The sequence below is a fragment of the Saccopteryx leptura genome, chromosome 9 (assembly GCF_036850995.1).
Source record: "Saccopteryx leptura isolate mSacLep1 chromosome 9, mSacLep1_pri_phased_curated, whole genome shotgun sequence".
Classification (NCBI taxonomy): Eukaryota; Metazoa; Chordata; class Mammalia; order Chiroptera; family Emballonuridae; genus Saccopteryx; species Saccopteryx leptura.
Window position 1 is genome coordinate 76,547,254 of NC_089511.1, and position 13,430 is coordinate 76,560,683.

Consider the following 13,430-nt stretch of genomic DNA (forward strand, 5'->3'; position numbering starts at 1 on the left):
TTTGAAGGTGAAAAGAAAGGTTGTTGATTGCTGTTTGGGTCATGCTTTTGGGCCGTATTGCACTTCATTCTTTCCCGTTTTGTAGCATTATTGCTTAAAATTTGAGATGGTTTAAAAATGTGTATTTCTGCTGTTTTCTGGATTAACTTTGTCTTTTGAGACCCTGTGCATTTGAATTTATCCACTCTTCAAAACAATAACGAGTTTACTTTATAGGAAACTTTTGTAGATTTAGAAAAGCATAGCAATGGCTAGTTAAATGCAAATTTTGATGTTTACTTAAGTAAAGAATGTTTTTCTCAAAATGTGGTCTTTTTGCCACTTTTATTAGAGTACCATGGGCTCTTGTTAAAATGCAGAATCCTAGGCTCCATCCCAGGTGTACATGAAGTTTGAAACATACCTAACCTTGTGTTCAGTGCTTTTTGTGAGGGTGGGAGCAGCATTTTGAAAATGTGTAAAGCTTATATAGTTTCTGAATTTCAGAATTTTATAGTCTGGTTTGGCTTAAGACATTAAAAAAAATAGTATAACAGTACAAATGATGTCACAATTCACTTTAAAATTTTTGTTAGAGATATAATTAATGTAAAACTTAGTATTTAAAAAAAATTGATGCAGACAGCAGTATGGTGATTACAAGAGGGAAAGGAGGGTAGTGGGAGGTGCAGGAGAATAAGGAAGGGATAGCTGGTGATGGAGGGACTCTTGACTTGGAGTGGTGAACACACAATACAATATACAGATGATATATATATATGTGTGTGTATATATATATATATATACACATAGAATTGTACACCTGAAACCGTAATAATTTTATTAACCAATGTCACCCCCAGTAAATTCAATTCAAACTAAACAAAAACCTTACTATTTTAAAAAAATTGAGTATTTTATAACTTAAGTTTGAGAGGTTAAATAACATTTAATAGATAGCTATTATCAATAACAAATTTACAATGCTAGTAATGAGCAAAAAATTCCCTAGACCTATGTATTCAAATTTATCTCTCATTATGTAAATAATTTATGAGCAATATATGAGTAATAAGTCTAACACTAAGCTAAGAGTCAGGCTAGGTACTAGTCTTCTCTTTTACAGAACTCTGTCTCTTAGGCATGTTTTCTTGTGAATGAAATGACGCTCTTAGGTCTGCACTGTCCAACATGGCAGGTGATAACCACATGTGGCCATTTAGATTTAAATGAGTAATTATGAAATAAAATTAACATTCAGTTCTTCAGTCATACTAGTAACATTTCAAGTGCTAAGAGTCACAAGTAGATAGCTTATTGGACAGTGCAGTTTTAGAGCATTTTTATCATTACAGAAAGTTCTACTGGACTTTTTTGATAGTCTCTAAGATTTCTGTCCTTTTCCAAGAGTCTAGTGGTTTCCCTGTTTGCTCTCCCTTGAAGTCAACATTTGATGTCTGGGTTATTTTGGTTTGTTTTCTTCTGATCTCTCTCCCTTTTTGGTCGCTTTGTTCACAGGTCAATACTTTTGCGAAGGCTCTGTAGTCTGATGGGCACTGTATTCTTGCTTCGCTGCTTTACCATGTTTGTGACCTCCCTCTCCGTGCCAGGACAGCACCTGCAGTGTACCGGAAAGGTAGCCTGCTACCTTCTTTATCATTCTTTCCTCTTGCTCTTGGGGGGTTGATGGCCCCATATATGCAGTAGGGCTAAGACTTTTCTTTTACTATTAAAATGGCCTTTCTAATATTTTCAATATCTGTAATAAACCTCTAGAAATAATTTGGTGAAACTTTTAAGCCAGAATCTACCTCTCCTTTACTTCTATACATTGATACTCTGTAGAGCTGTAGGAAAAAAGTTCCTTTGAATTAATCACTTTCCTTTTCCCACTATCCTCAACATCTATAGTTCATACCACGTGACTGTTCCCTTCACTGTCGTCATCACTCCTTTCTTAAAACTGTTGAAGTTTGATTATATTTCATTAAAATGTAATGCCATTACTATAACTTTACTCTTTCTGGGATATATTAAATAATGACTGATTTATTTTATTTTATTTTTTTGTGACAGAGAGGGACAGATAAGAACACAGATAGGAAAGGAGAGAGATGAGAAACATCAATTCTTCGCTGTGGCACCTTAGTTGTTTATTGGTTGCTTTCTCATATGTGCCTTGACTAGAGGGCTACAGCAGAGTGAGTGACCCCTTGCTCAAGACAGCGACATTGGGCTCAAGCCAGCAACCTTTGGGCTCAAGCCAGCAACCATGGGGTCATGTCTATGATCCCATGCTCAGTTGAGCCAGTGACCCCGTGTTTAAGCCGGTGAGCCCACACTTAAGCCGGTGACCTCAGGGTTTTGAACCTGGGTCCTCTGCGTCCCAGTTCGATGCTCTATCCACTGCACCACCGCCTGGTCAGGCTGATTCTTTGTTTTATTTTGTAGCTTGTTTTGGTATATTGTAGACATCTCTTCTGGTTAAATTGAGAAAGAAGAGATTATCCAGATGGGGACAAAAACCTGGGTAATGAATACCTTTAAGAAATAAAAAAAAATCCTGAAAATCACCTTTACTTTATATACAAGATTGGCTGTTGTAACTCATTAAATTTGTACAAAAGAATTTATTATCCTACTTTTCTAAGCCTCTATGATTTAGTTGTGTTCCCAAATATTCAAATGTATATATTAACACCTTTATGATTTTAATGTTCTTTGTAAAATATAAAACAAAATTGTCAGTTCTTCTACTGCAATATAAATAGCTGCATTGCCACCAAAAGAAGAGTAAGCAGTCGAAGGAGATCAGAGCTAAAAATAGGCCTGGCCAGTTGTCTCAGTGTAGAGCACTGGCCTGGCATGTAGGATGTCCCAGCTTCAATTCCTGGTCAGGGCACACAGGAGGAGTGACCATCTGCTTCTCCACTCCTCCCCTTCTTCCTTTCTCTTTCTTCCCTTCCCACAGCCGTGGCTCAGTTAGGTTCAAGCTCAGAGCTCATCTGCTCAGGCACGGAGGATGGCTCCATGGAACCTCCTCCTCAGGCACTAAAAATAGCTCAGTTGCGAGCATGGCCCCAGATAGGGGTTGCCTGGTGGATCCTTATCGGGGTGCACATGGGAGTCTGTCTCTCTATCTCCCCTCCTCTCACTTGGAAAAAGAAGGGAGGGAAAAAGAGCTAAAAATATAGCCCTGAGTGAAGGATGACAAAACTTTCTCCAGGGGGTAGGAGACTAACTAGTAAGAAAGGTGGATGGGTTATGACAGGATTTAGTGTAAAAAAGGAATGTTTTATTTTTTAAGGTAAAAGCTCTTTTTGTTTTTTTTTTAAGGGAAAGTAATTTTTTAATTATAAAGTTATATAAGCTTATTATAAAAATTCAAATGTTATAGAAATATATAAATTAAAAAGTAAAAGCTTACATAATTCCCTCTTCTTTCACTTTGCTTCATAAATAATGCTGTTAACAGTCATGTGTATAGTCTCATAAGCTATTTTTAAGCATGCTTACACATTCAAATAAGTTTATCTGGTTAGATACTTTTTAAACAAAAGATAAGATTATTATATTGCAGCCATAGGGTTTTAGCTTATGTTTTATTTAATAGTATGGTGTTTACTTTTTTCTGAAGAAATATGTATAGCTATGCATCTTTTCAATAGCTACAGAGTGTTCCCTTGAATGGCTTACAGTCTCCAAGTGATGTACATTTAGGTTGTTTCCAAATCTTATGATTTATAAACAATGCTGTCGTAAACATCCTTGTACATTTATGCTTTTTCACTGTTTCGTCATCTCCTTTTTTATTTATTTATTTATTTTTAATTTTTTAAAGGATCTTCTTTATTCATTTGAGAGAGGAGAGAGATAGAGAGAGAGAGAGAGAGAGAAGGGAGACACAAGGGGGGAGAAGCAGGAAGCATCAACTCCCATATGTGCCTTGACCAGGCAAGCCCAGGGTTTTGAACCGGCGACCTCAGCATTCCAGGTCGAAGCTTTACCCACTGCGCCACCACAGGTCAGGCCATCATCTCCTTAAGATAAATTTTTGGAAGTGAAATTATGAAATCAAAGAACACACGCATTAAAAATTGTGATATGTATTATTCAAATGTCTGCTAAAAGGACTGGTTTTCATTACTAAAACTGTATACATGTCAGTTTTCCTACTCCCATGCCAGCACTCTTCCTTATTGATCTTATGAGTCGCTGCCATTCTGATTAATTAATGATGATATCTTAAACTTTTATAGTCTTGTTTTATATTTAAATCTTTATTGAATTTATTTCTGTACATGGTTTGAAGTAGAGATACAATAGTTTCCCCAAACAGTATCCTAATCGATTGGAAGAGATTTAAAAGAAGAAAATGTAAGCTTATTACACTGAAAAGAGTTTCCTGTCGCCAAAGGATTTAATTGTGGGTCAGCCACTAAATATATGTGTATAGGGTTGTAACATAATGCTACAAAAATAAATTAGGTACTATCCCTCGGCAGTGTGGACAGTCCTTTTTCTGTCTCTAATGACTGTTTCTCATTATCAGTTAATTATATATGGAGCTTTGTATACAGATATGCCTAAATGCTGTTAATTGCCTTGAATGAAAAGATAACCTACTTATTGGCCTAATTATTTGCAGCAGTCACTAAAAATAGAAGATGAAAGTGATAGTAACTAGCCATCAAATCCCTTACAGTGAACTGCATAGGGCATTTTCATTATAATAAATTAATTGCTTGAAATCTCATTTCCAGAAGTAGGAGGTTTGGGGACAGAACCGAGAATATGCTTTTTTTTTTTTTTAATTGAAATTAATCAATAGACTCACCTTAAGGAAAGAAATACTTACACCACGTCTCATCAAAGCATCTTAATCGCCTGACCTGTGGTGGCGCAGTGAATAAAAAAGCATCGACCTGGAAATGCTGAGGTCGCCGGTTCGAAACCCTGGGCTTGCCTGGTCAAGGCACATACAGGAGTTGATGCTTCCCTTCTCTCTCTCTGTCTCTCTTTCCTCTCTCTCCCTCTCTGTCTCTCTCTCTCCCCTCTAAAAATGAATAAAATTTTTTTAAAAAAGCATCTTAATCATTCTATTGTATTGTTACAACTTTTTTTTCTGGAAGAATATTTGGGATATTTGAGATGGGAAAGGATAGGGAGACTTGAGTAATTGAACAGTAATTGCTTTTTTTTTTTAACTGGCATTACTTGCTTCCTGTCTGTGGCTGAAACTTTTTCCTAGCAGTCTCTGTTCTTCACTGGCTGATTTTTTTAAACTTTCATGAGAGTAACATCTCTAATCCTATTCTCCTTAGAGGTCAGGGAAGAACTAAATCATATACTTCAGTACCTTCTCTTTTCTTTTCTCTAATAAATTCTTCCTCTCCTGCTCTCAACTGTAGAAATTGAAGCCATTTATTGCCATAGTGCCAAGCCAAGAAAACGGGAAACTATCGCTTTTAACCCAATCTCCCCAGTGGCTTTTGATCAGGGTTTTTAAAGGCAGAGATTGAGGGTTAGGAGTTAGGGTCTGAGGGTAAAGCTAATTGGCAAGTTTCAGTGCTTTTCCTCAGTCACATTAATTCATTTCCTGACATCATCTTATTTGGTGTTTTTATCACTGTGATTGTTGAACCTGTCTGGGTAAGGAACCAAGATTCTGCAAAGTATTTCATAATTATACATTAGTGACATCTTTAAAGTGAAAACATCTTGTAACCTCTTTTTTAAACTATCATTGTTTTGTGCTTAACTAACTAGATTTTTCTCTTATCTCAAGCAAAGTGAACTTTTCAGCCTTTTTTTCTGGAACTTGCTTTCCAGGTAGGCCTTTAGGACATGACTAATATACACTATAATCTTTGACTATAAGTGACTAACGTATTTTCTTAATCTTTGACTAAAAGCTATGTCACAGCCAAAACATTTGAAACATTTAGTTAAATCCTAAACATGTATCTCTAGACTCCATGCTCTAATACCTAAACATCTTTACTGTTAACTGCTGGTTTCAGTTTCTTTTGTTCATTAGCCATGGTAGAATATTCAAAAAGTAAGAGTTTTGGAACTGGACTTCCTGGGTTCACATCCAGTTATGTTACTAGCTGTGTGACCTCTCTAAGCCCATTCCCTTATCAATACAAGTGAATTACTTCATAGGATTGTTGTGGAAATTCAATGTAATAACACATAAAATAACATAAAACACGGTGCAATGCACATAAAATTTTAGCAATTTTTTGTATTGTTACTATATGTTAAATGTCTTTTTATGTGTGTGTGTGTGACCATTGCTTAAACTCTTCCTCAAAATGAATTGCTTTTTAAACCTCTTTGTGGGAGTTGGGGTTTGGCTTCTAATAATGGGAAATTCAAGATGGCTATGGTTTAACAATGATTTATTCTCTCATGAGAAAAGTCTGAAAGTAGGTACTCTAGGTCAGATAGGGTAACTTTATGGAGTCATCAGAAACTCATGGCCCTGGACAGGTAGTTCAGTTAGAACATCATCCCAATATTCTAAGGTTGCAGGTTCAATCCATGATTAGGGCACATACAAGAATCAACCAATGAATGCATAAATAAGTAGAACAACAAATTGATGATTTTCTTCCTCTCTCTCCCTTCTTCTCTTTAAAATCAATAAATTAAAACAATAAAACTCATGATTCTTCTGTCTTTCTGCTCTCCTAACACTTGGCTTGCAGATCACTTTGTAGTCTAAGATGCCTGCTGGGGCTTCAGCTAGCATGTCTGATTTGTAGGCTAGAAAAAGGAAAGATAGAAAAGACTTATTCCAAGCTGTTGTCTCTTTGCTTTATAAATAGCCTTCCTAGAAATATTTTATATTTTCACTAATGTATTATTGTACAGAACTTAGTCACATAGCCACATCTAGCTGCAAGGATAGCTGGGAAAAGCAGTGTTTTGGTTGAGTTCATTACCGCTTCAGATAAACTTGAGCTTCTGTTACCAATGAAGAAGGGGAGAATGGATATTGATTGGTAGCCTAAATTATCTCTGGCATAACCTATTTCTTTTTCTTTTTAAAAAGATTTTATTTATTCATTTTAGAGAAAATGAGGGGTGGGACGAGAAGTATTAACTCATAGTTGCTTCACTTTAGTTGTTCATTATTGCTTGTCATATGTGCTTTGACCAGGCAAACCCAGGGTTTTGAATTGGCGACCAGAGAATCCCAGGTCGATGCTCTATCCACTGAGCCACCACAGGCCAAGCTGGCATAGCCTATTTCTTATTGGTAAGAAGAGCCAAGAAAATACTACTCTGTTATTGGATTAAAAACTTGAAAATATTTTTATATAGTAATGACATTTTTATCATAAAGAAATTACTAGTGTGTCTGACTGGTGGTGGAACAGTGGATAGAGCATCGACCTAGGACACTGAGGTCCCAGATTTGAAACCCTGAAGTTCCAAAGGTTGAGCCCAAAGGTTGCTGGTTGAGCAAGAGATCACTGGCTGGACTGGAGCCCCCCAGTCAAGGCACAAATGAGAAGCAATCAATGAACAACTAAGGTACTGCAACTACAAGTTGATGCTCCTTATCTCTCTCCCATCCTGTCTGTATGTCTTTCCCACAAAAAAAGAAAAGAAACTCCTAGTAGAGAAGTTTGAGTTACATTGATTTTATTTAATTACCAAAATATTTCTGAGTACAGCCAAATTCTGGAATTTAAATTAGACTGGAAGTCTGGTTGCTTTTGCTTACCTCTTATTTCTAAGTCATTCAAGCATTTGAATTTCAATAGGAGTGGATATTTAGGAGCTCTTACCTCCCTGAGCATTTGAAGCACTAATTCATAGCTTTCTTTATAGATATATGGCAGTGTATGGGAGAAATTACACCGGGCCTTTGCCATTTGGAGTGGCTTTGGTATGACCCTAACCGGCGTTCACACTTGTGGAGATTACATGTTTAGTGGCCACACAGTCGTCCTAACTATGCTGAATTTCTTTGTTACTGAATGTAAGTATCTGTTTAGTGCTTGTGTGCCTATTAGATGAGTATCTGCAAAGGAGACTGCGGGAAGGGTGTCAAGTTCTATGAAGAATGGGACCTAAGAAACGTGTCTGAGAAGCATTGGAAGGAATGTGGTTTTAAAATGATCTTTCTGTCCTTTTCCCAGATACACCAAGAAGCTGGAATTTCTTGCACACTTTATCCTGGGTTCTCAACCTCTTTGGAATCTTCTTCATTTTGGCTGCCCATGAACATTATTCCATTGATGTGTTTATTGCCTTTTATATCACAACAAGACTCTTTTTGTACTACCATACTTTAGCTAATACCAGAGCATATCAGCAGAGTAGGAGAGCAAGAATTTGGTTTCCCATGTTTTCTTTTTTTGAATGTAATGTTAATGGTACAGTACCTAATGAATATTGTTGGCCATTTTCAAAACCAGCAATAATGAAAAGACTAATTGGGTGAAGACTATCTTTGTTGTGGGTTCGTGATTAAATACACAGTAATTGTTGAAAGTGAATAACTTTGCTTTCTCCCTCTAGGTTGTTCCTGGATGCCTTGCTTTTTGGCTTATATGTTGACAAAGTAAATTTCCCTGTTCTAAGCAAGGCTGTGATTATAGAAAACAAGAAGGAACAATCAAGAGTCTTTAAATATCTGTTCGAATGGAAAGCTTAAGTGGATGTTTTTTGCCCCTTCTCTTTAGGCAGAAGTCATTTTGTGATTGAAGTCAGTTTGTTACCCTTATTTGTTGAGTATTTGCTTACTGAACTTAAGCAAAACAGCTTAAGCAATTTGCTGGTTGAAGGATTTTTTTTTTAAATTTCCAATAGGACTCCAGTCAAGAAATAATATTTTTTGAAGTTTCTTATTTTCAAATGAAAAAACCCTACAAAGTGAACAGTACCTGTTCTTTGAATTAATCTCTGTGTCTTTTAAAAAATGCAACTCTGGAAAGTAGTCGATTTTACTAACAATTTCTGCCTTCTGTCATCTTTAACAAAAGTATATTGAACATACCAGGATGCCTGGAACAAGAGGAGAAAGAGGCCATACCTGAGGTGACAGAGGACTAATATAGTCCTGGCATTTTTTCACCAAAGATGCAACGAAAGATGCAGTTGCTGTTGAGGGTTCAGCATGACTACAGATTCACGGGGAAGAATGACTGCATCCATATAAATAAAGGCGGCTGAATTTTAGTGATGTACGCACCTGGAATAACTTTGTGCTCTAGCTGTTGGTGAGATGACAGCCCACTTTCATGCTTTTTTAATGATGTTATTTAATGAGGAAAACAGTGGAATGTTTTACCAGAAGTTAGATAAAGTTCTTAGGTCCTTAAGTACAGAGATATGCATGCAAAAATTATTTTTTCTCTTCTGAAAAGAAACTGATAACAGATTGCAAGCATAGTATAACTTTCTGGTTTTTGAAATTTCATTCTGGGCCATCAGAAGTAAGCAGTCACAGACATATTTGGATATGAAAAGGTTTTGTTGTTTTTATTTTTAAAATACAATTGTGTACATACATTTTTTCTACTTAGTCTTAATTTGGCAGTCAGGAAGTGCTGTATCTTAGTTGCTGTTTACAACACTAATACCATATGTAATTTGACCTCTGATAACATCTGTCACTTCACTTTTAATGATTTTATAGAGTAGTTATGGCAGGATGGTTGTGGAATTGGAATTTGAACCCTAACTGATGAGTTTAGCCACTTGGAATGTTCCTAGCGTGGCTTTAACATTCCATTTTAAAACAAGGAGTTAGAAAAGGTGCTGGCTGCTCCTCATATGGGTGAAATCGTTTATTTTTTGCACTTTGAGTTATGTTTCCACTCTTGTATAAGCTACAGAGGAGCCTAAATGGATTGGGCAGGAAGGAATATTGTGTAACAAGTTTTAGACAGTGCTGAATGATACCAGTTTCAGTCTGCTCTGAACATTATTTTTTATTTCTCACTTGAGAAATGGCACAGAGCAATGCATTGTATTATGCTTTCAAATCTCATACTTCGGAATCTTTTATCTTAAATTGTTGGTTCTATTACATGCTAGGGACAAAAATGCCAATATTTTATCTAAGGGAATTTGCATAGTTATGATGTGTGAAGGATGCTTCCTATGCATTGAAAGGAGTTTGACCCTTGATGTCAAAAGATGTGGTGCTGTCTTTTTTTCAAATGATAGTACAGGACTGAATTTAGCTAAGGAGGAACTACTGTTCGCTGTTGGGAAAATGTTTGAAAGAAATCTGTGGCAACAATAAGTCAAGAATGTTAAGTAGCTACTTAATGGTAAACTTCCTGCCATCAGTCTTCTTTGCTTCATATGGATTCTATTCTAGAACAAAATAGAACAAAATAAATTGCAGCTAATTTGCAGAGCTATTGATATTGAGAGTGCCTAACAGCAGACTGCACTGAGGATTAAAACAACTTTAGAGTCTTGCATTTATCAAATCTGTTTTGAGGAAAAGGTAAGTTAGACTTATAACTTATTGTTATAAATAACTATTACAAGGCAGTGTTTACATAAGTCAGTCATCTCCAAGTCTCTTTCTTGTGACACTTTTTTAATTGAAGAGACAAAATTTTTTTCTTAATATGAAACCTATATTTTAGTTGTCTTTTGTCCAGAAATTTCCAGATTTTGTCTATATTTGTTATTGTTGTTAAAATCTAAACTACAGTGAAGATAGAATTTACATGTACATGTTGGGTGTGAATGTGACTAGGTAGAGAAGCTACATTCCTTAGACCTACGTAGTTTTGACCTTGCACTAGGCTCTACAGTTGCAGACTTGAGAGAGACTTACATCATTATACCGAGACACGAGCATGGAAGGAACCAAGAAAGTTCTGGTTTGGGGATGCAAACGGAGGGTTTATTGAGAGACTGATGCATTTTCTGTTCCTGGGGACAGGACTGACATTTTTCTTTTTTTTTTTCTTTTTTTCTTTTAAAGTCCATGCTGGACAGTGTTACTGAAGGGTATTTGAAGTTTGCAGGGAGTAGGATGTTTTAAAGAAGACCATTTTGCTTTTATCACCAAATAATTTGGGAGGAACCTTTTCTTCCATGCTGCAGAATTCTCAACATGCCTGTCCTCTCCATAATTCTCTGTGGCCAGCGTTGCTACAGTACAAATACAACTTCCATGTGCTGGGCCAGTTTAGTACTTAGTATATCGTTTTAAAATCAGAAAGCAATGAGCTTAGCCATAGACTCAGTCAGTTACTAAGTGTGGACCGTTCACAAGAAACAAACCCATTGACTGAGACGCCTATCAGTAATGTAACTGACCCTGTACCTCCCTGATTGTTGTTACTTAGAATTCCATACATTCTATAATTTGTAAATGGAGAACAGAAGAGTCAAATGCTTTTAGAGCTAATATGAAGCAGCCTGTTTTAGGGACATTTCTTTCTAAAGTGTTGTTATTATAGTCAAAGTCATATCCGTAACTCTTGCTTTGACTAGATTCATTAAAAGGCAATTTTATCATTAGTTTCATAGTAAATTTTTTTTAAGGATTCTACTTCTAAAATGCTTGAGGAAATTAACTATATTCTAGTTTTAAACCGTCTGATCTAATAAATTTAATTCTTTGGTAGTCTTTTTGTAGACAAATTATCCCTTACAAAAGTAATTATAGTAATAGTTCTTTAAGGTATTCAGGCATTTGAGAAAAGAAAGCTCTCTTCCAGAATAGTTCAATAGCTTTCTGAAACAGTATTGGTTTCATTTAGATAGTGGCAAAGCCAATAGAGCATATCAGTTTTAATGCCAGCTTAACTTGGCATTTAAGTCAGTTTGCATTTGTAAAAAGTTTAGCCTAAATTACCCCTATACCTCTATAGAGGAGAATTTGTTGGTACCGTCACAAGTCAGGCTGCTTCAGGTGACCAATGAAAAAGGAAAGAGATTGAGATTTTTTCCCCCCTCTCTGTCTTTGAGTGGCTTTGCATGACTGAAATTACTATGGAAGTAGGTTTTGGACCCCTCTCGCCTATCCCTTACCCCCACAAATGCCACCAATTTCAAGTAACTAAAATGTGGCTTACTACTTTGCATCAAGTTCAATAAAAATATCTGGGAAATCTAAAAGCCATAATTCAGCTACTAATAAAGTTGGTTTTTAGAATATGTTCTACCCTAAATTAACCAAAGGACTTTTTATTCATTGTAGTCTGTGTTTAAGCATTAGGAAGCTTTGTGCCTGATGGGGAGAGAGAAGGTGGACTGTGTTAATTTCATTGTTATTTTTGGTCTTTTTCAATCTGAACTGCTGGGTTGTCTGAACATAACCAAGCAATGTTATCAGTTAGTAATGTCATCTTAAAAAGCTTAATTTTAATAATTTTTTTTCCAGAAAATCTATGGATTGTTAGGACAGTTGAAGTATTTCTGAATGAAATAAAGGAAGTGGAACTGGTACAAAATAGGGGAAGCAAAACTAGCTTGAATTAAAGTGGGCATGTTTTGTCTCAAGAATTCTACCTAAATGTCACCCATCCACAGAGAAACGAGTGTTACTTGAAGATGTGAAAGTTCCTGTGGTAACCATACCTTGAAGCACAGTATTGTATATAAATAAATGTCTTGATTCTAAATTAAATCCAGATTTAACTAATATATATTATTTTATATCTTTGTTGTATTAAAATGTTTTAAAACACTAAAAATAAAACATTTGAAAGTTTGATTACAGTCTCTTGTTTATCTTTACATTGTTAATGCAGGTGGCATGTTTTGTCTCAAGAATTCTACCTAAATGTCACCCATCCACAGAGAAACGAGTGTTACTTGAAGATGTGAAAGTTATTTTTTTATACAGTGAATTTTTATTTTTGCAAGTGATTGGGCCCTGCAACTTTAAATCCTAATGTAATATCTAGTCCCTGGCATTTTCTAATTCTTAGTTGTCTGTTAGATAAATCGTTTTCCCTTTCTCCTTTTCTGTAAACTAGGAAGGAAAAGTGATCTTCCTGCTGGTGTTAAGAGAGATTGTAGATGAAGTTGAGAGGAAGGGAAGGGAAGGGAAATAAATAACTACTTATTCCTGGCCCTGGCCGGTTGACTCAGTGGTAGAGCATCAGCCTGGCGTGCAGGAGTCCCGGGTTCGATTCCCGGCCAGGGCACACAGGAGAAGCGCCCATCTACTTCTTCCCCCCTCCCCCCCTTCCTCTCTGTCTCTCTCTTCCCCTCCTGCAGCCGAGGCTCCATTGGAGCAAAGTTGGCCCGGGCACTGAGGATGGCTCTGTGGCCTCTGCCTCAGGCACTAGAATGGCTCTAGTTGCAACAGAGCAACACCCCAGATGGGCAGAACATCGCCCCCTGGTGGGCATGCGGGGTGGATCCCGGTCGGGCGCATGCGGGAGTCTGTCTGACTACCTCCCCCGTTTCCAACTTCAGAAAAAAAAATAAAAAAATAAGTAACTACT

At 36.5% G+C, this 13,430-nt stretch overlaps 1 protein-coding gene across 2 annotated transcripts in view; it reads left to right on the forward strand.

Moving 5' to 3' along the window:
• SAMD8 (sterile alpha motif domain containing 8) overlaps positions 1 to 11,949 on the forward strand; it is a 76,932-nt gene extending 64,983 nt beyond the window's left edge. For both annotated transcript variants that reach the window (XM_066348481.1, XM_066348482.1), the window contains exons 4-6: positions 1,498 to 1,615; positions 7,828 to 7,978; positions 8,139 to 11,949. In XM_066348481.1, the coding sequence (XP_066204578.1) occupies positions 1,498 to 1,615; positions 7,828 to 7,978; positions 8,139 to 8,443 (574 nt within the window). In that variant the 3' untranslated portion in view covers positions 8,444 to 11,949. The remainder of the gene's footprint in view (positions 1 to 1,497; positions 1,616 to 7,827; positions 7,979 to 8,138) is intronic.
• Positions 11,950 to 13,430: the final 1,481 nt, after the last annotated feature.